Consider the following 25,573-nt stretch of genomic DNA (forward strand, 5'->3'; position numbering starts at 1 on the left):
TATCCTCCAGTACCCTCTTCTGTGAACTCGTGCTCGAGGAGAACTAGTCTGCTCCTGTGTACAGAGCACACATTACTAAGGTGAAACCTCGCCGGAACTGTGGAGGACGGGAACCCCCCTGTCTTCCTCATTGTTGCTGAGCCCCAGACATGTCCAGCTCTTCTTGGACGATTTGTTGGTCGCTCGGGCAGGGATGCCATGCTCCTTCTCGGAACTGCTGTTGTACTGGATGTCTGTGCTTTCATAGGCATCTGTAGCATCTCTGCAGGCACAGGCAGCATGCAGATCAGCTCTTTTCCATCTTTGCATCTCCTTCAGGACCTGAGGGCCTCCAGTGAAGTAGAGTGCCTTGTTAACTAGATATACTAAAGACATTTGTGCATGTGATTTTAATACAGGGAAAGTCAGCAACCTACCGTGGTGGAGGCTTATTTTTCCAAATTTCCCTTAGGACATTTATATTGCTTCTCTCTTATAAGATTTTGTGAAAATGGAAGGCATTACCAGAAAACTGCCTGGTTCTACAGGGTTTAAATATAATGACCTCTTAGTAACAAATGTGTAAGTAGAAAACAGGCCTTAAACTTTTGGTAAGGAATAGAGGCATTGTTCTCCTGGAGGAGGACCGCTCTCCTTCCCTGTGGCTGGCTGGCCTCCAGCAGGTGTCTGAAGAATTAAGCACAATTACTGGGTCTAGGGAGAGGGGAAAGGAGCTGAGGAGCCCAGGGCTACTGGTGTCAGGCAGAGCAAGGTGCCCAAAAAGCCATGCTAAGCAAGACTTCAAGGAAGTCTGTGTCCCTTGTTCACCTGAAAATTGCCTAAGTTGTCATCTGGATGTGAGCATAGATTTATTATCCAAAATATTTGTGATCTTAACGTAATTATAATGATGAATCATAGCACAGGTCAGTAAGTGAGTTCTCTTTAGTTACATATTGGGATCAGAGATACCAAAGAAATTTTTATTCAGAATAATTCTCAATTCCAAAGATTTCCATAGCTTTATTTTCCCCTCAGTGAAGCAAAGTGATTTTTAAAAAATAGCATATTTTGGGTGCCTGGGTGGCTCAGTTGGTTAAGTGTCCAACTTTGACTCAGGTCATGATCTCACAGTTTATGAGATCGAGCCCCACGTCAGGCTCTGTGCTGACAGCTCAGAGCCTGGAGCCTGCTTTGGATTCTGTCTCCCTCTCTCTCTCTGCCCCTCTTGTGCTCACACACACACTCTCTCTCTCAAAAATAAATAAACATTAAAAATTTTAAGAAAAAAATAGCATATTTTTTTGCTAAAATTTACCTATGTAGATATAGAAAACTTAGTTTTCAAAAACTCTCCTTTGCTTCCTCTCAATGTAGGGGTGTCTGAGTGGCTCAGTTGGTTAAGCGTCCGACTTCGGCTCAGATCATGATCTCACAGTTTGTGAGTTTGAGCTGTCTGTGGCACAAGACAGAGCCTGCTTCGGATCCTCTGTCCCCTTCTCTCTCTGCCCCTCCCTCGCTCATGCCTGCTCTCTCTCTCTCTCAAAAATAAACATTAAAAAAAAAAAAAAGAAAAGAAAGTGCAATGTAGCGGTGCCTGGGTGGCTCAGTTGTTTAGTGTCTGATTCTTGATTTTGACTCAGGTCATCATGATCCCAGGGTCGTGAGATTGAGCCCCACATTGGGCTCCACGTTGAGTGTGGAGCCTGCTTGAGATTCTCTCTGTCTCTGTCTCTCTCTCTCTCTCCCCTCTCCTCCCCTCTCCTCCCCTAACTTTCTGGGAGAAAAAGGGGAAGGGAGGGAGGGGGGACAAAGAAGGGAGGAAGGAAAGAAAAAGAAAGAAAAGGAAAGAGAGAGAGCACGCACGAGGATGCAGTGTAGCATGGTGGGAAGCATTTAGGAAACCTAAGTTTGAATTCTGCCTCAGCTACTTGCTAGCTTTGTAACCTTGAGCAATTTAATTTCTCTAAACATCAGATTCTGCATCTCTGAAAATAAAATAAGACCTTATAAGGTTCTGAGGGTTGAATTCAATCATAGTAATCATTATTTTGGTGGATCAGTGTGTGTGGTGGGGAGGGAAGGACCAAAATCGTATAACGTGTTTAACTTCTTACTGGTAATTGAAAGATAATCAAATTATAAAAGCAGTGATGGCTTGAATGAAGGGTGTGTTCTAACTGATTCTGTGTTTCTTCAGGGAAATAATTTACATTGCTTAATTCTTTGCAGAATAATGGGACCACTGAGCATCAGGTGGAATCTTTCATAAGGAAAAAACTGGAGTCATTGTTAAAAGAATCTCAGATTCGAGACAAAGAAGATCCTGATAGTTTCACAGTGAGGGCACTACTGAAGGCCACACACGAAGGCTTAAATGCACATCTGAAACAGGTATACAATTCTCCCTTGGACTTGTCCTTCAACAGGAAAAAGAATGGACCTCATACTCTGTTTCTAATCATTTGTCATTTGTGAACTGCTTCTCCAGTTTCTTGCATTTCTATCCTCATCTTACTTGAGAAATGAAAATCTCCTATTGCAAAATGATGGGAGAAATTGTTAAAAGTGGATGGGCAGGGGTGGAAATAACTCAAATACTGCTTCACTGGGATCCTCAGGACAAAGTGCAGTGGCCCTGGACCCATCTTGCCCTGCCTGCTCAGGTGTGGGAGGAGCTCGAGCCCACCACGTGCATCACCCTCCCACCTCTCCAGCCAGTCATCCGCTGTGCTGCATTGATTGCACCTCCTTGAGTGTGTCTTCCGTCTGTCTACTTCCCTTGTCCATGGCTGGGTCCTGTTCTAGGCCAATGTCAACTGTCACCTAGACCTTTCTTGCCCTCCTTCAGTCTAATCTCCACTCTGAAATTAGCATGATGTTTTAAAAAGGTAAATCTGATCATGTCACTCTACTATTCACAATTCTTCAGTGGTTTCCCATTAGGATTTGGATGAATTACAGACTCTTTAACCAGGCTTTCAAGGTGTCATTTCATCCTTGTCTACCTCTCAAGTCTTCTCATTTTCCCTGTCACACTGCTTCCCACCATTGTCCCACTAAACACAACTGTCTGTATGCCATGGTCTTCCTCACATTCTGTTCCCTCTGCCCAGAACACTCCATTCCTACATCTGCTCTTACTAACTTCTTCTTAGTCTTTTAAATTCCAGCTTCAGTGTGATGCCCTAAATGAGTCCTGCCTTGACCTGGGATTAGGTTAGTTATCCCCCTTATATTGTCCAGGGTAGCTTCCCATTATATTTTCTCTTTTATGAAGGTTGTTTTTTTTTTTTTTACACCTTTGCAATTATTTGTTTAATATCTGTCTTCTCAACTAGATTATAGATTCCATGAAAACAAGAACTATGTCAGTCCTAATAACCATGATTTTTCTGGCTTATTATAGTGCCTGGGCCTTAGTGCGACTTTCATATTAAGCTGTTGAATGAATGATTTGGGCTCTGGCTGCGATTTTAACTCTACCTTCTAGTAGAAATATCAGAAATGGGCAGGAAAGAAGGAGGGTGGGTTTATTGCTATTATCCTTGCAGGGCATTCAGGGCACTTATTCTGGCCTAGAGATCCATGAACTCACTGGCTCAGCCAGTAACAGACTTCCCCGCTTGGACCTCCTGTCTCTCAGGACTCAGGAATCCTCAGGTAGTGGGAGGACCATATGGGGTGACCACCCTTGAATCTAAGTGACAACCTAGTGTCGTGGTTACTGTCTAGAGTTTGTGCTGAGCTCTAGTTGGGCAGCTTAGCTCATGTGCCCACCCCTAACCTATTGTTCCTTCCTGGAACAATAACTTGCCAAGGCCTTGTCTTGTTAATGCCATAAGACAACTTACTCCTGGAAGTGGTGCCAAAGTCAGCCCCTCTGCAGCTGCATGTTAGAGGGGCAGAATGGAATAGTGGGGAGGCAACCAAAATGTAAATTACAGCATTACTGCCATTACCGTTGATCATACAATTTTGAATTTTCTTAGAAACTTCTATAAATAGCAGTAAGGTTCTCCCCCTCACCCTCTCCTTCCTGCCACTTAGTTTTAGCCACACAAATGTCTATAAAATTGGGTAGCTTATTTGGTTAGCTCAGTTTGATTCTGCTTCTTGTTCTTACTGAATTCTCATTAGCTAATCTGGGCTAATCGCTCCCCCTGATGCTTTTGGAAAACTTTTTGTTCCATCCTAGATCATTCCAATTGGACAGGCCACAGCAGGTCTTAGAGATTTTGGATAAAACATATTAACCCATCTTTCTTTTGCTATTCATGAAAGAAATTCCAATGGTAACTTTCCTATCGGGTAAGATAGTAAGAGATCTCAAAGTTCCAAGATGTGGTGGAGCAAAACTCATTCCCCTCTTGCTTATTCTTTACTTTCCATTAAATCTGGGTGACTACAAGGATGCAGTAGACTGAGAAAGTGGAGCCTGTGCCTTCAATAAAGTGGGCTGCAAAGTGTTGAGGTTTTTAACACTGCCGTTCATTTTTAAAACATGGTTTTGGTTCAGTAGACAAGCAAAGACAAGTTACTGTTGAGGGAAGTACATCTGTGTTGAATACACGTGCATGTTGAGATCCAAGGCTGAGGATATGCTGTGTGGTTCAGGGCAGCATGTCACCCCGGCGTCCTTCTTGCTGGGCTGTCATTCAGCAGTGCACCACTGTGTTCTCCTGTGCTGTCTTAGCCCGGAAGAGCTTATTTTATTTTTACTTCAGTAAAATAAGAATGAAGTGCTCCTCCTCCAGCCTGGAAGAATTTAGTAGACCAAGAAAGATGCCTGCCTTCTTTGGAGTCCTTGAAATCTACTCCCTTCTCTACATACCAGTGGCAACTATCTGGATGGCCGTAGTTTTCCCCTAAATGGACTTTTCCCACTCTTTTGCCATCCCACCCACCCCAATTTCTCATGTATGCCACTACCATAGTGATATTTCAGAAATGTGTATCTGAGAATGCCATCCTCATGTTTTAAACCATTCACTGATAAGTTTGGAAGTTTGAAAGTTTGGAAGATAATGTTCACACTCCAGGATGTAGCCCATAAGATCCTTTCTCCATGCTCTGGCCCCAGCTCTGACTTGTCCATCTGTGCACATATGTACAAGTACACACACACCCTACTTCCTTTGTCTCCTGGAAAGTACCACATTCTTAGCACTTGGCCTTTGTGTTTGCTCTTCCCTTGGCCACCACACACTTCTTCCTTCTCATCTCACTTAGAAAATGTCTACCTCTTGGGGCACCTGGTTGGCTCTTGATTCCATTATGAGGTCATGATCTCATGGTTCATGAGTTCTAGCCACCTGTTTAGGTTCTATGCTGATAGTGCAGAGACTGTTTGGGATTCTCTCTCTCTCTCTCTCTCTCTCTCTCTCTCTCTGCCCCAACCACACTCTCACTCTTCTCTCTCAATATAAATAAACTTAAAAAAAAAGACTTTTAATAAAAAAGAAAATGTCTGCCCTCTTCCAGCTTCAGCTTTTGCCTCCTGTCCCCATGGAAGTCCTCCTTGATCCTCAAGTCTGGGTAGATGACCTTTCCCTGCCATCTTGCCATGCCCTGCACTTTCCCCCATTATAAGTCTTATTACTTATCACACAGTGTTGTTCGCTTGTCTCTACCATTAGATTGCAAGCCCAGTGAGGACAGAGTCTGCATCTGTTTTCCTTGCTGTCATCTTCATATACATGCCAAGTTCCTAGCACAATGTCTGATCCATGGATTCATTAAGAAATGTGGCACTGATGCTCAGGGGGAGGTCAAGTTGGAGATAGATATTTGTGTGTATAACCCTTCTATGTAAAGAGGTGTTGTGCAATGGGAGAAGTTGGTGGGGACAAGCCAGAGAGAAGATTTAGAGCTACACAGAACCCCTGTTTTATCAGCTACTAGCTTTGTAACTTTGGTCATATTATCCAACTTCACTGTACTTCTTATTTGTAAAATGGGATTTTAACCGTACTTATCTCTGAGGGTGGTTGTATATACTAAATAAGAGTATATGGAATGCACTTAGCATAATCCTTGGAGATAGGTGCCTACCAAATAGGGTGACCATATACCTCAACTCGTATGGGACAGCCCTGCTTCGTACCTGTTGTCCCAGCGTAATTGTTAAAAGTGCCTCATTTCACTCTTAAAAGGGTTCTGTTTTGGACAATAAATGGCATGGTCCCATGACCAGTAGATGGGCTATTAGAAGCAGAGAGGAGCTCTGAAATTAGTCGATCCATTCTTTTCCCATTTCACAGGTAAGAAAACTGAGGTCAAGAGAAAGGTCTTGCCAGAGGACATTTATCTACTTAGTGTCAGAACTGGGTCTCCTAACTTGGAAAGAGGTGTTACTTTTAATGACCTTCTCTGGCTACCTTCTTAACTCCAGGGTTTTTGAACATTTAATTATCAGCTTCAATAGATCTTGAAAGGCAGTCAGTATACATTAACCAGTCAAATAAAATTACCCTGTAATCCCCCTATCCCACTGCTCTAGCATTTTCTGAACTGTCTCTTTCCCCAACCAAGTCTTAATCTTTTCTCCTCCCCACCCCAAATTACATCTTTGACTAGTCTCTATGGATATAGGTCAGTGCCTCCCTGGCCTTTTGATTTTAAGTAGTTTTGCTCACCCACATTTACTCCATTTATGTGGTTATCTCTGTTTCTTCTCTGTTTAGCCAGAGCCCTAGGAGGATGGGGCCTGCCTATCTGTCCTTATATCATGTCATTAGCTGTGAGCCAGCTAATACATATTTTTAGGGATGAAGATTGAAAAAGAGTCTAAACCCTTTTCCCAGGGTGTCCTTTCTTTCCTCTAATGAGGCTTGAGCAAGGAGATCTCTAGCCTGGAAAATTAACCCACATGAGGCTACAATACCTCTTCCAAATGCTCACCACAGAGGGAATTAATTTCAGTGAACAGATAAGCTCTGCTGTGGTTTACTTAAACAAACAAAACCAATCTTATTATCTAATAGATGTGCTTGGATTTTATTTATTTTTAGTGTTTTAAAATCCCAAATAGCAGTATTCAATCAGTGTGATTATTATTTTTTCTCATTCAACAGAATTTAGCTCTTAACGACTTGGCCATTTTTCAAAATTAAATCTACCTTTTAACTGAAGATGATTTATCCCCACTCAGGGTATTTCAAAAGAATATACCTTGTGCTGTAGAGAGCCTTGCGAACAGGCTCTGGAGGGACCTGCACAGCTGGGCGTTACTGAGAGGCCTTCGACACCAGTTTGAGGAAGTTGTTGGCAGTTACTGTCTCCTGGTTGGTGCCCAGACCTCTCCATGCCAGTGTCTCCCTCTCTTGAGGCAGATCCCACAACCTTTGCAGTAGTGAAGGTGTGGAACAGCAACAAATGAACAAGACCTGTTTGCTCTCCCTAAGGCAGAGAGGGTTCCCCCGCCGTTCCACCAGAACTAAGGAAAAAAAAGAGGGAGGAAGAGAAATAGTTATATTATGTTTTATTTACTCAGCATCCAGACGTGAAGGAAAATGGAAAGAAATCACATGGACGATCCCTCATGACCAACTTTGGAAAACATAAGGTATGAATTAAGAGCGACAAATGTGCATAATTCAGTTAATTTCAAGAAACTAGAGAGTAACAGGACAGTATCATCGCGACTTTGGAATAACTGAAGATTTCTTAAATAGGACTCCAGAAAAGAAAAAGATTAATAAGCCACTTTAAAATTTAAGAGCTTCTGTTCACTAAAAGTATCAAAAAGCGAAGAGCATACTGGTAAGAGTATTTTCAATATATATATCCAACAAAGGACTTGTATCTTGAATATATAAAGAATTCTTATAAATCAATAAAAAGATCCCAGAGTTTTGTTTTATTTTGTTTTGTTTTGTTTTTTAAGTGGGCAAAAGACTTGAGTGGGCTTTCACAAAAGAAGATTTCCAAATGGCTAATATGGAAAAGGTGGTCACCCTTATCAATCCTCTAGGAAATGCAAATTAAAATGGTGATGAGATTTCCTACATATCCATCACAATAGCAGACATAAAATGATTGACAGCACTAACGGTTAGTGGAGATGCTGAGCAACTTGAACTTTATACACTGCCAATGGGAGTGTGCATTTGTGCAACTACCTCACACTGTTTCACAGTATCTACTAACGCTGTATTGTGCACCATGTCTTATCAGTTCCATTGTTGTGTTTCAGCCTCATGACATATACCTAATATTTATAGTGACATTATTTGTAATAGAATAAACAGGAAACAGTTCAAATGTTTGTCAACAACAGAATGTATAAAAATTGTGATATATTCACATAAGGGAATATTTTTCAGCAATGAAAATGACACAATTACAACTTTTTGCAATAAAATCTTTATAAACATGACATTGAACAAAAGAAGCCAGACCCAATGTAGTACATACAGTTTGATACCATTTATATGAGATTTAAAAACAGGCAAAAAAGGGGCGCCTGGGTGGCTCAGTCGGTTAAGCATCCGACTTCGGCTCAGGTCATGATCTCGCAGTCTGTGAGTTCGAGCCCCGCGTCGGCTCTGTGCTGACAGCTCAGAGCCTGGAGCCTGTTTCAGATTCTGTGTCTCCCTCTCTCTGACCCTCCCCCGTTCATGCTCTGTCTCTCTCTGTCTCAAAAATAAATAAATGTTAAAAAAAAAAAACAGGCAAAAAAGATCAATGAGGTCAAAGTCAGGATAGAAGTTACCTTTAGGGAGAAGGTAATGACTGAACGGGAGAGTCAGAAGGCTTTTGGACAGCTAATCCTCATTTGGATGATAGCACTTTGTGGAAAGTCATCATGCTGTGTACTTAAGATTGTATTTTTCTAAATGTGTACTATACTTCAATAAAAAGGTAAAATGTGTTATACAAGAAATCAATTATTGAATGGTAAACTTTATGCATGAGGTTTCTGTAAGGTTATTTCCTGTACTTTAAGTAGTGTTGTATCTGGAGTTTCCTGCTCCATCAATAGGATAATTTATTAAAAGGTGGGACAAGGTAGTCATTATAATAAAAAATTAAAAACAACCAAAATGTTCATCCATAAAGACTTATTCAGTCCATGATTCATTCACAGAACGAATAATTATACAGCCATTGAAAGATGATCACTCTAAAGAGCTCAGCATGCAAAACATTGAATAAAGGAGTAAGGTCAAAAACTGATTATGTAGTACGTTAACTTTAATAAGATGTCACATCTATATAGAAAGAAAACATATCCTCATTTTTCCAAGTACTAGGCCATTGGTGATTCATTACTTATTTCTACATTTTACATTTTATATTTAAAAATGAACTTTGGGGAGCCTGGGTGTCTCAGTCCGTTAAGCATCCGACTTCGGCTCAGGTCGTGATCTCGCAGTTCGTGGGTTTGAGCCCTGTGTCAGGCTCTGTGCTGACAGCTCAGAGCCTGGAACATGTTTCGGATTCTATGACTCCCTCTCTCTCTCTGTCCCTCCCCTGTTCACACTCTGTCTCCATCTCTCAAAAAATAAATAAATCTTAAAAAATTTTTTAAAAAATGAACTTTAAAAAGACAGACCTATTATTATTATAATACCTCAAGTTACTGACGATCTGTAGAATTGGAGAAAATTTCATTTCTGATTACAACTACTCATTTAAATTAAAATTATTTTCCAAAGTAAATCTTTCATGGAATATTTTAGCTGCTATAGAATTAAAATTTATTATATCTCAAATCATATGAATGAATGTTCATAAGACTACATACAGCTTATCTTAATAAACAGGATTTTATTATTTATATTGAAAGCTAACATTATGTAGCTGACACAGTGACTTTCCACCTATCTCATTCAATCATCACAATAATCCTTTAAAATTGTTGTTACTGTTCTGTCCTTTTAAAAAACACAATAGGAAGCTGGAGAGGTTAGCCAGCTTGGTGATAGGCCAAGCTGGAACATGAAATCATCATGTGCTAGGGTTCCCACACTGTGCTCCCTGAGGTTCTCAAAACATCAGTAACACCTGAGAAAAATCCAGATTAGATTAGCGCCTTGTTATCAGTGCAATAGACCTGAGTGTGTTTGTGCCAGCTTGGGGTTTTATTTGTTGAGAAAGAGAAAATCTGGAGAGTGATATGGCCCCATGGTCACGGGGGGGTGGGCTCCCTTTTCCTTCCTAAGCTGCAGTCCTCAGATATCCAGGGAACTCATCTAAAGGTCTTACTTTTGTTTGTGGAAGGCGTAGTTTTGGTGGCAAGGTTTTCTGCAATTAGAGGCTCCCTCCCCATCTTTTGTTTTTCTGTTACGTATTGATAAATATTGGGGTTATCGCTAATGTGTTGGGATGAAACTGCATCATTCCAAAAAGGCTTTTTTTCTGACAGCCTTTAGTCCTACAGCCTTTCAGCCTAAATCCTGTGGGTAATAATTTTCATCCTTTTGCTAGAAATTAAAATGGACCACAATCTCAAAAGTGCAGTTTGATTTAGGCAGTTATTTGAATGCATGCTGATCAAAAGCAGGAAAAAGTTATTCGTGAAAAAAAAACTACTACTGTCTTTTTTTTAATCAAATTTGCCTTTTTTGAGTCAGCAGGAGTAGTAAGTTTCCTAAATAAGAGAATATTTTATCCCCTTGCAGTCATTTAAATAGATGTAACAACTCTGACCCTTCCATTCATGGAGACCTTCAATGCATGACTAATAAAGTCTTTCTAAAATCTACAGCTTATGTGGCTTAGAAGTCAGTCTTAAAGCATGAAACCCTCAGTTTTGCCTTAATATTCTAATATGATTATGACCATAGGCATGTTTGTTATTGATAGTAAGGCAAGGTGCAATATTTGGTTAATTTGTTTTCTTCCAGGTAATTGTCCTTTTTGTATATATTATAATGCCCAGTCCATTCTCCATACGTTGTAGATGTACCTGATGCAGTGAGTTTGTTGTTAAGTTTACTGTGATTTTTCTGGCAGAAAACCACAAAATCACGGTCTAAGTCTTATAGTACTGATGATGAGGAAGACACACAGCAGAATTCTGGCAAGGAAACTGGCCAGCTGTACAGGTAAGAATGTCCACGTTTTTTGCTCAGACTCCTAGAGCCTCTCCACCCCCCATCAGCTTGGCTTCGTTGTATGTATCTAGAGAATCAAGTCACATGGTCAAGTGCTCAGTGCAGCAGGACATGTGAAGATCAACTGGGTATGAGATAATAAGACATGTAAGGGACTTACACTGTGCCTGACACTCTTCCCAAGCAGTAGCTATAGAGAAGAGAGAGGGGCCACATGAGCTAGTACAGGGGGCTCTCCTAGGTGACTAAAGGAGAAGATGGGTCATGAGCACATGTAAGAGCCAGGCATCTGAGATCAGCCAGACTTGAAACTCTTGCTCCTTCAGCATTAACATGGGGCAAGTTAGGCTTCTCATATGTATCTATTTCTTAGGCTCATTGTAAAGATTAAAGGAAGTAAACTACTTAGCCCAATAATCCCTATTCCAATGAACTAAGCACTCAAAAATATTAGCTACTTTTTTTTATTATTGCCAATAGAATTTCAGATGAGTAAGATGATTTTCTGGCAGTTTGTGTATACAGTAGAGTCACAGAGGAATGTAAATTTTATCATAGATAAATGCACACACACACCCCTGTGTCTTTATTGAAAGACTGAAATTAAATGAAATTAAGAGCATGTAGGAATGGATGACATTTAGTGCTCAGTTAAATTTTATATTTAGCTTCACTTTGATGGAATGTTCATACATAAAAGAGTAACTAGTGAGGGCAGAGAGAATGTGTGTAGTTCCTACCCTTACGGTACAGAAAATTGAACACATATCTACAGTAAAGGATATAAGAGTGATGGGATCACCTTCCAGGAGACCTCTGCTGTGAATGTTCTCAAATAGAAGTCCAGGTTCTCCTGCCAAAGTGGAGGAGATGTCCAGTGAACTCTGGTGTTCCTCACTAGCTGGGTAACAATGGCAATCAAGCCCTTCACGACAGAACTCACAAATACATAATTTGTGATTCTCAGATGAGCATTGAATAAAACCACATGAGTTAGGGTGTGGTGATGGAAAGAGAGCTGAACCAGGAATCAAACTTGGGTCCTAATCCTGGCTCCATTAGGAGCTGGTAGGGAAGGTTGAGTAACCAAAAGCCCGAACGTCTTCCAGCTCTACAATGACATTTAGTCTTGGGTGTGTATTTCACAGGTTGGGTCGCCGAAGGAAAACCATGAAGCTCTGCCGAGAGCTCTCTGACTTGGTGGTGTATACAAACTCCGTGGCAGCCCAAGACATTGTGGATGATGGTAAGGACTGAGTTTTTCTTCTAGGATAAATTCTTGACCTTTCTTTGTCAACTGTTTGTTAATCATCAGCACACGTTTCTGGAACTGTGTAGAATCCAACGTAAGTGTCAGGAAACTGACTGCCAGTATAATGCTTAGTTCACCAGGAGGAGTATATTGATTACTGTGGTTGCCTGATTGGCTGGAGCTAGAGAAATTTCCTTCAGGGCTGAGGAGGACTTCATTATTCTGCAAAGACAAATGCATTACAGCAAGGTCTTGTCCAAGGCGTGAACTATGGAGACCTGACCTAGTTTGGTGGCCAGGTAACAGATGGACGTTCCTAGTGTGAATGACCAGAAGAAAGAAGAAATTAATTGGCTAAAATAGCACCTCAAAAAGCCCCATATTTTCTCATTGGAAGTTTTTACTTTGATGAAAAGTATTTATTTATTTATTTATTTTTAAATGTTTATTTTTGAGAGAGAGAGCGAGAGCACCCCAGATAGAGTGGGGAAGGGGCAGAGAGAGAGAAAGAGAGAGAGAGAGAGAGAGAGAGAGAGAGAGAGAGAGAATCCCAGAGTGCAGAGCCTGATGTGGGGCTTTGAACTCATGAATTGTGAGATCATGACCTGAGTAGAAATCAAGAGTCAGACACTTAACTGACTAAGCCACCCAGGCACCCCAATTTTGATGAAAATAATTTCATTCACAAATTGAAGTTTTAGCAGAAAGAGCAGGGATTTCAGAAGGATGGACTTTTCACTGTTTTTCACCTATTATTTGCCTTGTGTTGAGTTGAGAAATCCTAGTCACAGGTGTTCTTACCCTGGACTTTTCTGCTCTTCTTTACCCTCTTCCCTTCTCATTTCTGTTTTGTTCAGTTACTGAATATGCTTATGGAAATGAAGTACAGTCATGTGGCTTTTCAATCTAATTTTAATTTTAGTGGAATGAAATATAAGTTAAAAATCTCTCATTTTCCCAACAAGTCTTAGTGAGGGAAAAATGACATTTTGGTGAGTCTTCTGTCCATTACAAACCTCCAGGATTCTTTCCTCAGATCTTTTTTGTTTTTCCCATTCCACAAGTGTATCTTTTTCTGTGTACAGATTTTCTTACCTTTTGTGTTGATTCCTTCTTCAAATGGTGACAATTAAAAGAAAAGTAATTTCACATGAGGGAACATGAGAAACTGGTTTTCTTAGCAAGTGAACAACGCATCCTTATAATAACCACCCATAGCTAGAAAATAAACTCAGTGAGTGGTTTAATGGTGTTACAGGTGTATTTGGTTTAGAGGAATATAATTTCTTTTTTTAATTTTTAAAAAGTTTTTATTTATTTATTTTTGAGAGAGAGAAAGAGAGAGACCAAGGGAAGGGCCAAGAGAGAGGGACAGAGAGAGAATCCCAAGCAGGCTCCGCATTGTCAACACAGTGCCCGATGCAGGGCTCGAACTCACAAACTATGAGATCATGACCTGAGATGAAACCGAGAATTGGACACTTAATCGACTGAGCCACCCAGGTGCCCCTAGAGGAATATAATTTCTAATAAATACTTTAAGTAATCATAATTCTCTTAGCTTAATGGAAAATAATATTGAGTACTCTTTAGCTCTTGAAGTTAGGAGTTTTTGTCGTGTGTGTGGTGTGTGTGTGGCCACAAAATGAGCATTAAATAATGAATGCATGTCTTATCCCAATGCAAAGCAACTCAAATCTATTCATATGCTAATTTATATGTGCCTAATTAGTAAGGTCATCTTAATGATAATGTGTCCATATTTATGTGGAGAGACATAGAAAACAGTGGTACTGATTATAGTGTTTCTGCATCTGAATGTGGCTTGTCAAAAAGAGCGTATTTCTTCCTAGCTTGTTTAAAGCATTGCTCATCAAAATCTGCAGAAGATTATTTTTAGTATGCTTGACATATGTAAACTTTGTTAATAAGTATGTCAATAAAATATACGTGATAAGGAAAGAGTCTATATGAGGGAAATCATCTAATTAAAAACTGCAATGTTCTTATTTCTTTGCCTCTATCTTGTATACATGATCATCCCAAGTTCCATCTCTAGAGTGTAACTGGCAGTCATTTGGCCAGCATTTAATATCTAAGGGTATACAATCCTGAGGACAACAGGGACCCTGGGAAACTGTGTGCTCCAATGAACATGCAGTGTGGGTATGGTTCTGGCCCAGCTGGCCCAGCAAGACTCTGTAGTTCAGCTCCTTGGCTATATGAGCTGTGTCCCTCAGTCTGGGTTCCAACATATTTAGCTTGTCAGAGTAAACCCTGAAATGGGAATGAGGCTCTGGGCAAGTTTGGTTCTTTATTTAGGCTGGCTTCTTTCAGAACACATGTGGCTGGTCATTTTGGAGGTAGGGTGTGGATGTTTGGTGAAGGGATAGGAGTAGTAGGGGCATTATAGACATGGGATTGGGAGGAAAGGGTAGGAAATTGAATGCTTGGTGGGAGGTTACCTCCATCATGACCCTCAAATTGGCAGCCACCTTGGCCCTGGATTGACACCTCCTGATGATAGTCAGGAAACGTTAATATAGGCTTCCGGTTCTTTCACCTCCCTTTGTATTTCTCATTGTATGTATGGAGGGTGGATGATGGTTCTTGTTTCCGAGATTTTATTTTTTTATAATGCTCTTTACAAATCTTCCTCCACTATTACTCCTACTCATAATTCTATCTAAGTTAACATTAAAACCCTTTTTTTTCTTTTTTGGAATTGGTCTTTTATTTTCTTGGACCCTGAATGCTATCTGTTAATATGTGTTTCACATGAATGTTTTGTAGATGAATGCCTTCAATGAATGTCTCCCTGTGGTCAGGAATAAGTTTCATAGTTTTATTTATCCATGACTGTCTATATCTTTGGCAAAGATACTCTGTTGGACTCATGCCCCTAAAAAGCAATTTTTGTGCCAGCCCTCATCCTACTAGCCAGATAGGCATGAATTAGTGACATGTTTTGAATTCCTGGGAGAACAGGGGACTCAGAAACATGCAGTTATGCCAGCCAGACGTGCACCTCTGATTTGGCCTCAAAATGGCTAAAGAGTCCTCAAAATGGCTAAAGAATGGGGTTTTATGGATCTTTCTTGGTTAGAAGCTACTGCTACTCTGGTTGAATTCACTCTTTTGCTCTGCATTTTATTATGGGTATAATCTGACATAGGTAAAAGTCCTTGGTGACTGGTGTTTTCTTGGCACGGGCTCTCACTTTTCTTTTTCCTTTATTAAAAACTGCCAGGAACCACAGGGAATGTGTTATCATTTAGCGAAACAAGAGCACATCAGGTGGTTCAGCAGAAATCGGAGCAGTTCATGATTTATAACCAAAAGCAGCTCACGAGGATTTACCCCTCTGCCTACCGCATTGATTCCAGTAACTTCAACCCTCTGCCGTACTGGAACGCAGGCTGCCAGCTAGGTGCGTATGCCTTGGGAAGAAGCGGTTCTCTGTATGTCCTGACTCTATGCTGCTGTCTTGCCTAATTCTCTCAAACTTTGAACTTGCACAGTGGCACTGAACTACCAGTCTGAAGGGCGAATGATGCAGTTAAACCGAGCCAAATTCAAGACAAATGGCAATTGTGGCTATGTCCTCAAACCCCAGCAAATGTGCAAAGGTGTGTGTTCATTTCACGGTTGTCTCTCTGAATGCAGGTAACCTTATTGAAGGAACTGTCTGCAAAATGTGATACATCAGTGTTCTCCAACATGATTCTTATAAAAAAATTTTGATACTGATTTACTTTTGAGAGAGAGAGAGCATGTGGGGAGGGGCAGAGAGAGAGAGAGAGGGAAACAGGATCGGAAGCAGGGTCTGCACTGACAACAGAAAGCCTGATGTGGGGCTCGAATCTGTGAACCATGAGATCATCACCTGAGCTGAAGGCATCCACTTAACCGACTGAGCCACCCAGGTGCCCCTGCAACATGATTTTTAAAAAAATAGATAGGTTAAGGTATTGGCATGCAAATTAAACAACTGTTTAATGTTTGGGTAGCATGGTGTTTAGAATGTTCTCTTGTGAGGTTTTTTATGTTAAGAGGGACATGGATAGCCATGGATCATTATCTGAAATCCAGTGTCCCAGCGTGATACTCCCTGGGCATCACTTATAAATTGTGCTGCCTTCTAAGGTCTGAGCCCTGTCTTTCAGAAACTCCGTGAGTATAAGCGAGTCTGAAACCTGCTAGCAAAATTAAAATACCACCTGAAACAATTGTATCAAGCCCTTTTAGTCTTTGTTAGCGCTAACAAAAAAGAAAAGATAATGTAGCGTTAGATCAAGAAACACTTCTTTTTGGCTCTGCTCATTAAAATTCTTTTAAAAATTTCCAAATTGGCTTTTTAACAATTCAGGTAAAAAAGCATTGACAGATGTGCCTTCTGGATTTTATGCTTTGCATGTTTTCTTACTCTTCTATTTACTCAGTTTCAGGTCTTCTTTCCGTTTGTTATATTCACTGTCTATACCTATGATAGTTTAAGTTAGGGGATTATTCACATCTGACATAACTGCTCTTCTTCTCTACACTATTGGCATTCCAATAACATGCTTCTCTTCCTTCATGCCATGATTGATAATTGCATCACAGATGTTTCAAATTGGCCCATTCTTTTGCCTTTGGGAGCATGGATTCTAGCAAAAACCACAGCTATAGAAATGCCAGCTGGCATTGCCTTCGGTCAAAAGCCACACTGATAGTTATGTGATCATTTCTTTTCTCTAAAAAACACTGTAGTAATTCAGCATTTGTCGTTTCTTTGTTCTACATGCTTAAACTGTGTGTGTGTGTGTGTGTGTGTGTGTGTTCCCATGTTACCAGCCTCAGATTTTAACCTCTGCTTTATTTGGCTTAGGTACTTTCAACCCTTTCTCTGGTGATCCACTTCCTGCCAACCCCAAAAAGCAGCTCATCCTGAAAGTGATCAGCGGACAGCAACTCCCCAAACCTCCAGACTCCATGTTTGGAGACCGAGGCGAGGTAAGCCACATGTATGAACATGTTAATTACGTGATTATTTTATTATGTTTATATTGTATCTGAAATATCTTCAGAATTCTCTGTCTCTCTCACTCTCTATGTGTGTATGTGTATGTGTTCACAAATGAGCACTGACCTCAGCTCATCAGATATCAACTGACTTATTGGCAAAGCACACATGGTTCCTTCTGGAATGCAGTGTACCTTCTATTTTGGAGGCATGCTCATGTCCTTCTTCTCAGAGAAGGTCTATCACCCCAGGCTCTTTGCCTGGATCTTGAATGTTGACTGGGGACACCACACAGCTCTGGTGTTGGGTTCCACCGTAAGCTCTGTGTTGCAAATCTCAGCTGACCCGTGATACCCTGTGGCCATCCACCTCACCTTGTCAACCTTCGTTCCCATTCTCCACAGTGGCCATTTCCAGCCTTCTCTCTCCTCGAACCTGTGTTCTCATCACTTCCTTCTCATCTTCAACAGATGGCACCGTGTCCTACTTCTCAGAAAGTAGGAGCTTCATATGGGACCATTTGTTCCATCTCCGTTGCCTCCAGCCTAATCCACACCACCATTGTCTCTTGTCAGTTCTGCTGTGGTAACCTCCCAGCTGACTGGTCTCCCTGTGGCCATTCTGTCCTCTAAGCAGCAGGAGTAATTGGGCAGTGTCAGAATATGTATCCTTACCTCTCCTTTCCTTCTTTCTTTTCTTCACTGTCTGCAAAAATGAGGACTCACTTCTTACTTTTTCTCTCAAACTTTTTATTTTGAAAATTTTAAACCTCAGAAAAGTTGGAATAGTAAAATTAATGCCACATCTCCAGCACCTAGATTCACTTATAAAATTACAAAATTTGTTACATTTCCTTTCTCTCTCTTTCATGTGTAAATGTATTTATATATGTGTGCATAAGTATATTTTATGTGTGTGTATATGTATATATACATATATATGTATATGTATATATACATATACACACAAGTGCAAATACACACATTTGCATTTCTTTGCAGTCATTTGAGAATAAATTGTTGGCATTATGACCTTTCACCCCTAAATACATACCATCTTCAGCATTTATCTCCTAAAAATAAGAACGTTCTCCTGTATAGCCATAATAAAGGCATGACTTTTAACATTCATGCAATAATATTATCTAATATAAAATCAATATTCAGTTTTCTCCAGTTATCCCCAAATTGTCCTTATGTCCTTTTTTTTTTTCTTTATGTATTCAGGATCCAATCAAGGATCATACATTGCTTTTAATTGTCATTTCTCTCTGGCCCCTTTTTTTTTTTAAACAACAACAACATTTTTAAATGTTTGTTTATTTTTGAGAGACAGAGAGAGGCAGAGCATGAAGGGGGGAGGATCAGAGAGAGAGGGAATCACAGAATCTGAAGCAGACTCCAGGCTCTGAGCTGTCAGCACAGAGCCTGATGCGGGGCTCGAACTCACAAACTGTGAGATCATAACCTGAGCCGAAGTCGGAGGCTTAACTGACTGAGACACCCAGGTGCCCCTCTCTGGTCCTTTTAAATTCTACAGCAGTCCTCCAGCTTTCTTGTTTTGTTTTCATGATATCGACATTTTACAAAATGCCCAAGTCAGTTATTTTTAGAAAGTCCTTCAATTTGAATTTAATGTCCTGATTGCTTCTTCATGAATGGAATAAACATAAATGTATTTGTCAGGAGTACTCCCTGGGCAATGTTGTGTCCTTCTCAGTACATCACATCAGGATCTGTGTGATGTCACTTTATTCAGTGATTGATCACATTACTTGAATAGGGGGTTTCTTCCAGGTGTTTTTCATTGTCTAGTTATCTCTTTACCTTTGTAACTAATATATAGTGTGGGGGAGTTAGAGTAATTTTTTATATATATGAGGAAATATGGTTTTTTTGGTCATTAAAATAAAACCCAATCTCCTTAACTTGGCTTATAAGGTTCTCTATCAGGAGATTTCAACTTTTCTTGAGCCATGGAACCCTTTGGTATATAATGTGGCCATCTGGACCCCTTCTCAGAATAAAAATTTTGATGCATAAAATAAAATATGTAGGGATATACTGGAAATCAGTTATATTGAAATTCACTTATCAAAATATTAAAAATAAATTGTGATATGCATATATCTATTAATGCAATAAATAGCAGGATCTAGGGGTTGGTTTATTAACTACTAGAATTTTGAAGCCGTGATAAATGTAGATGATACATGGAAATTTCTGCAACAACTGTAATAGGACACAAAAGCATCCATGATTTCTACCAGATACAAAATTACAATTCTAGTACTATTGGGCTTTAGTCATAAGCTAATGAAAATAAAGAGAAGATAAAGATACAGTTTTTCCCCCTATCCAGGCTCCCTGAATTCTCAACCCATGATCTCTCACGTTGTTTATCCGTCTGAGAATGAAATAACCATTAGTCTTGCTTTCATTCAGAAAACTGATTGCCATCTTAAATTTTCATCTTGTCTTTGCTCTCCACATATGATATATTACCATCTCCTCGGACTTCTACCTCCCACACCTCTTTCCAGTCTTGCTGCCAACCATCCAATTCTGTTCTTCCAGCATCTCAGCTGGATTACCGTATGTGGAAGCAGACACTGGTGTCTCAAGTTTGCATTTGAGGAAACTGAAGCACAGATACTTGCCTAAGGCAGCACAGGAGCCAAGTTTTGAAGTAGGAAGTTGCTCTTCAAGTCTGTGGTTTTCTTGAAGTCCTTATGAACAGAAGTCAGAAGTCATACTTATTAGTTGCCCCCCAAAATCTGAGCTACCCAATTGTCCAGTTTTAGCACAGGGTTCTATTCAAAGGAAAAACCTCTAGCATAAAATGCCCTATTGAAAATGAATAAACATCAGAGTTTATGTAGTAGACAAAAAGTATGTGTATCCACCCAATTTTCTCAGCATGTTTTTCCAGCATTCTTCTAGCTCTTATTTCCTGAAGCTCCCCCCAAAACACCATATTCCCCTTACGTCCCCAGTTCCTAGAACATGTTTTCTCAGACTTCATTAGTCTCTCCTTTACACTTTTAAATCTGCTCTTTCTGGAGTCTTTAGGTTCCAGTCTTTCATTGCTCATTATCCAGAACTTGCATGATAAAAGAGCTTATTTGCATGATAAAATCAGGATCCCTTCTGGAGGCTAGGGGATGTGGGGAATGTGGGAAAGAAGACTAAGCATTCAGTTTTTCTATTGATTCCTTCTTAGTCTTTTAATTTTTTGACCTAATGTAACTTTAAAAGAGCAGTTAAGTGTCTGACTTCAGCTCAGGCCATGGTCTCATCAGGCTCTGTGCTGACAGCTCGGAGCCAGAGCCTGCTTCAGATTCTGTGTCTTCCTCTCTCTCTGGCCCTCCTCTGTTCACACTGTCTCTCTGTCTCTCTCAAAAATAAATAAACATTAAAAAAAAATTTAAAGTTACATTATAGTACTCAGTTGATTTAAACACAGTAAAGTGCACAAATCAAATGTGGATAGCTTGATTAATTATTGTTTATGCAACCCAGATCTAGACAGAACATCTGAGAACCCCCCCCCCCAAGAAGGCTTCTATTCACTCTTCCAGTAAATATCTATTCCCAACCCCCAAATCAAACACCAGCCCCTATCACAACAGATTAATTGTGCTATGATCAACTTGTATGTAAATGGACTCTTACAGTATGTACTCCTTTTTTTTTAAGATTTTATTTTTTAAATAATCTCTATACCCACTGTGGGGCTCAAGCTCACGACCCTGAGATCAAGAGTTGCAAGCTCTTCCAACTGAGCCAGCTAGGCACCCCTAGTATATTCTCTTCTATGTCTGAATTGCTCAACGTTATGTCTCTGTACCAGAACTTTTTTTCATTGCTGTATGATAGTCATTAAATGAATAGTCCACAATTCATCCCTCCTACTCATGATACACATGTAGGTTGTTTCCAGTGTGTGACTATTATGAATATGGCTGCTCTGAGCATGGACAAAAGGTCTCATTTCTGTTGGGTATATACCTTGAACTGGACTTGTGGGTTCATTGGATAAAATTTGTGTAGCATCAGTAAATACTGGCAAACAAAAATTTAATCTTCTGGTTATGTTTCGTATATCTAAATCTGTTGTTCAGTTTCTCTTTCTTAGTAAGCACCTAATAAAATGGTTTGCTGTTGAAATGTGGCCAATATTCTCAATTAACACACACGTAGAAATGTATCAGTTGTAATAATACTCTCTTTATTTACGTAGATCATTGATCCTTTTGTCGAAGTTGAAATTATTGGATTGCCAGTAGACTGCTGTAAAGATCAAACTCGCGTAGTAGATGACAATGGTAAGATGATAATCTGTTTGCTTTTCTTTTTTTAATGGTCGGTTATTTATTTATTTATTTTGAAAGAGAGAGAGAGAGAGAGAGAGAGAGAGAGAGAGAGAGAGTGCAAGTGGGGGTGGGGGCGGGGGGTGGGTGGGTGGCTGCGGTGCAGAGAAATAGGGAAACAGAATCAGAAGCAGGCTCGAGGCTCTGAGCTGTCAGCACAGAGCCTGACGCGGAGCTCAAACTGCGAGATCATTGACCTGAGCTGAAGTCGGGCGCTTAACCGACTGAGCCACCCAGGTGCCCTCATAATCTGTTTACTTTTTATCAAGAAGCTCTAAAAACAAAATTTGTACTGAAAAAGAAAAATTTATCTATGTGGAAAAGAAACAGATCCCTAAAATTTGTAACTGCCATCTGAATTTTATGTTAAAATCTTAAACACATAAAACTGAGTAAGTGTGGGTTTGGTGCATGGTATGTTCTGGTGGATGTTGTAATCTAGGCTCCTAAATTCTTTGCTTTTGAAGCAAATTGTGTGTGTGTGTGTGTGTGTGTGTGTGTGTGTGTGTGTTTTCCCTAATGAAGAGAATAAATGTTATTTTAAAGGGCTGGGTTAAAAATTAGGAAAATGCCTCTGTGTTTTCATGACATAGTTGCTTCAAAGCTCTCATTCATGAAGGCTACATGTCTTGATGATTTTTCATTCTTTTTCTGGAGCATGTAAAACTCTAAAGGCAAGTGCAGCATGCACTGGCAAGTTGACTTCTTGATATGTGCATCTGGTCTATTGGCAGCATTCTTGTATTCTGGTCATGATGTAAAACAAAGCTTTCTTTACCCAAGCCTCATGTCTTTTTCTTGGTAATCTTCTTAAATGGGGTTTGTTCATATATTTGACAAACATTGTGGCATACCTATTTTTTTTTCAGTCTCTAGTCATTAATACTTGAACTCTAAACCTCAATGCTCAAAACATTCAGGAAATTAGAGGTTCATAGTGAGACCCTAGGTATTTTCTAGTTTAAGGAAAGGAATTTGGGGATTCAAGAATAGCATAAGCCTATGACTTTAGGAAATGACATGCTTAAAGGAAGCAAACTTCCTATATTGCATTTTCCTACCAATGCCCATTGGTGGTGTGTTTTTTTCTGGTTTTTGTTTTTGTTTTTGTTTTAGTCTCAGAAGTAATTGAGAGGTCATTACTAAGTTAACAAAAACATAATCTCTTCTCTTGTTCAGGAGGGGCATCTCAGTGATTTCAGTCCATAATTACTTCCTTTTCTGAGGCATTTAATAGGGTCAGGTGGCTGATGCCTCCTGACTGCTGTATTTGATAAAACTTATTTGCATTTTTAGAAAAGAGAAACAAATTTACAGAGTATTTGAATTTTTAGCAGTTTATATAATTATTTTGTCTGAGAAAATTTTATCAAGAAGTAAGTGTATTTTTACTTTGAGAATATGAGTTAAATTATATATCTTTCTATTTATTTTCAATGGCTATGAAAATACATCTTTCATGTATTAAGGTCTAGCTTCATGAGAAGCCACTGGAAAACAATAGGGTGTAGTCTAATTCAGCTCTGTAACTAGTGTGACTTTAGGTGTATTCTTTTCTCGGAATATCAATTTTCTCAACTACAAAATGACTTATAAATACTTACATTTCTTACCTTAAAAAAAGCATTTATAACTTGTGTAATTTAAAAAAGTTGTGTAGTTTTGAAAAATAGCATGTATTTTTTCTGAATTAGAAAAAACCCAAAACCCTGTCTTGCCATCCTTAGAGGATTGCCATAAGAATTAAGTAAGATGCCATATGTACAGTGGCATTGGAACCTGCACAGGACCTTATAAAATGTTTGCTGGTGATTATTATAGTAGCAGAATCTTTTGTGGGTGAGAAGCATGATTATATTTGGCAAAGTATCTCTTTCTCTCTCTTTTTCTTTTTTTCTTTCTCTCTTTCTTTTCTTTCTTTCTTTCTTTCTTTCTTTCTTTCTTTCTTTCTTTCTTTCTCCTTTTTTCTTTTATTTTTCCTAAAGCATTATTCTTAGACCACTACTAAAGGTACTTTTTGAGCTTACTGAAGCATTCTGAAATTGCCTAAAGGAACTTTCCCTACAATGCAGTTTGGCATCAAAGATTATTAGAATTGATGTAATCACTTACAGGCAATTTTCCTACCAATTATTTTCTGGCAATGGGGCAAATTCCAAGGGTTTCTTTCAGGAAGGCATCCTGGAGTGGCTTGGTCATCTTCACGAGTTTAATAACCATTGCAAGCAATTTTCAGTCTGCTTTGCAGGCGATGCTGCCAATTCATTTTTAGTCAAGCCCTTTGCTTTTCTGATTTTTCTCTTCCTATTTCTCTGAGGATTTAACCCTGTGTGGGAAGAAACCCTGACATTTACAGTACACATGCCAGAAATAGCTTTGGTTCGGTTCCTTGTGTGGGATCATGATCCGATTGGACGAGACTTTGTTGGACAAAGAACCGTGACCTTCAGCAGCTTAGTGCCGGGTAGGTATAGGCTGGCTTTTCCTTTCTAGGCTGACCATTCAGTTTTCTTTGGAAAACTTAATATATGATATGTGATATACACAACATATGGCATATATGATATATAAACTATGTATTATATGAGTGTTGACATGTTTTATGAAATGTAAAGAATTATAGTAAAGTCAAATACTTAATTCAGTTGCACCAATGGGAAAGCCAAATGTAAGTTCAAGTAAAAGGAAACTCTTTTCTCTGCTTTTATCAGGCTACCGGCATGTCTATTTGGAAGGACTGACAGAAGCATCCATATTTGTCCACATAACAATCAATGAAATCTATGGAAAGGTGAGAAAGATTGTAGTGCTTAAAGCCACATGCAACAACAATGCGGTCCTTAACAAACTTATTTTTTGACTGATTGCTTAAAAGGAACATACATCTTGACAAAGCTGTTCTTTAGCAGAAAACTATTGAGAAGCCTAGCGAGCCCAGTGTGCTATCCTATCAGGTCCCATCTTGATCCACATGTGTTCCTTCCATTGTTCTGGGGTGTGTACTCATTGCTTCCACCCAGGGGGGCTCTCTGGGCTTATGAGAAAGCTGCTATTCTCTCAGATGATCATTTGTTTCACTAAAACAATAAATATATAGTTAAACGTTAAATTTTATTTAAATACTTAAGAAGACCTAGCTGGCTGCAGCAGGAAATGTAGTGTCTCAGATGTTTGATGAATTACGAGTACTAACCAGACTGTGATTCTAGCCAGTTCTAGGCAGAAGGTGTTCATTTGGTGCCTTTGTATTTAACTGAAAACCTAAAACTCCCCACCCACGGGAATTTTAAGGACTTTATAAGGACTCTTTCTTTTAAGAAATAGACTATAAAAATGTAACCTATTTTTCTCCTCGTGCTGTTCTCTTCAGTACACAGCTCACTTGAGGTTTACAAATCAATAGGCTATCCTGTAGGCACACCAAGTAATTGGGGATTTGGCCACTAGAATGAATTTCCAGGACCAGATGTGATTTGGAGGGACTGTAAGAGCATTGACTAGCACCTTGGAATGTCCAGTGTTCTTTATTACAAAGTCTCCTGTAGACTTCTATATATTCTCTGTGCCTTATCTTCCTCAGCTATAAATGTAGGGTAAAAATAGTACCTACCTCGTCAATACGCTATCCTTATCCTTAGAAAGCTGCCTACCATATAGTAAATGTTCAAAAATGTTGGTTAATATTAATACTGTTGTAACTGCAAGCCAAATTCTAGGGAGTGGACCAATTCAGGCTGAATTAGAGGGTATAATGTTTAGCTGTACATCGGCCGGTATGGGAGGGGCACTAAGGATTCTAATTTCTAAGAGTAGTGAAGTTTTATTCTGTGATGTTCTGTGTTTAATCCTTGGTTTCTGCCCATGCTGTTTGTTGAAATGCTTCCTCTGGCACAATTGCACAC

The 25,573-nt window shown here is 39.6% G+C and overlaps 1 protein-coding gene across 1 annotated transcript in view; it reads left to right on the top strand.

The window, feature by feature from the left end:
* PLCH1 (phospholipase C eta 1) overlaps window positions 1–25,573 on the top strand; it is a 219,506-nt gene that overhangs the window by 187,149 nt on the left and 6,784 nt on the right. Inside the window, exons 13-22 of the mRNA XM_049628668.1 lie at window positions 2,212–2,373; window positions 7,475–7,546; window positions 10,942–11,033; window positions 12,191–12,288; window positions 15,545–15,724; window positions 15,816–15,923; window positions 17,165–17,289; window positions 21,542–21,626; window positions 23,989–24,135; window positions 24,383–24,462. Coding sequence (XP_049484625.1) covers window positions 2,212–2,373; window positions 7,475–7,546; window positions 10,942–11,033; window positions 12,191–12,288; window positions 15,545–15,724; window positions 15,816–15,923; window positions 17,165–17,289; window positions 21,542–21,626; window positions 23,989–24,135; window positions 24,383–24,462 — 1,149 coding nt within the window. The remainder of the gene's footprint in view (window positions 1–2,211; window positions 2,374–7,474; window positions 7,547–10,941; window positions 11,034–12,190; window positions 12,289–15,544; window positions 15,725–15,815; window positions 15,924–17,164; window positions 17,290–21,541; window positions 21,627–23,988; window positions 24,136–24,382; window positions 24,463–25,573) is intronic.

The sequence above is a fragment of the Panthera uncia genome, chromosome C2 (assembly GCF_023721935.1).
Source record: "Panthera uncia isolate 11264 chromosome C2, Puncia_PCG_1.0, whole genome shotgun sequence".
NCBI lineage: Eukaryota > Metazoa > Chordata > Mammalia > Carnivora > Felidae > Panthera > Panthera uncia.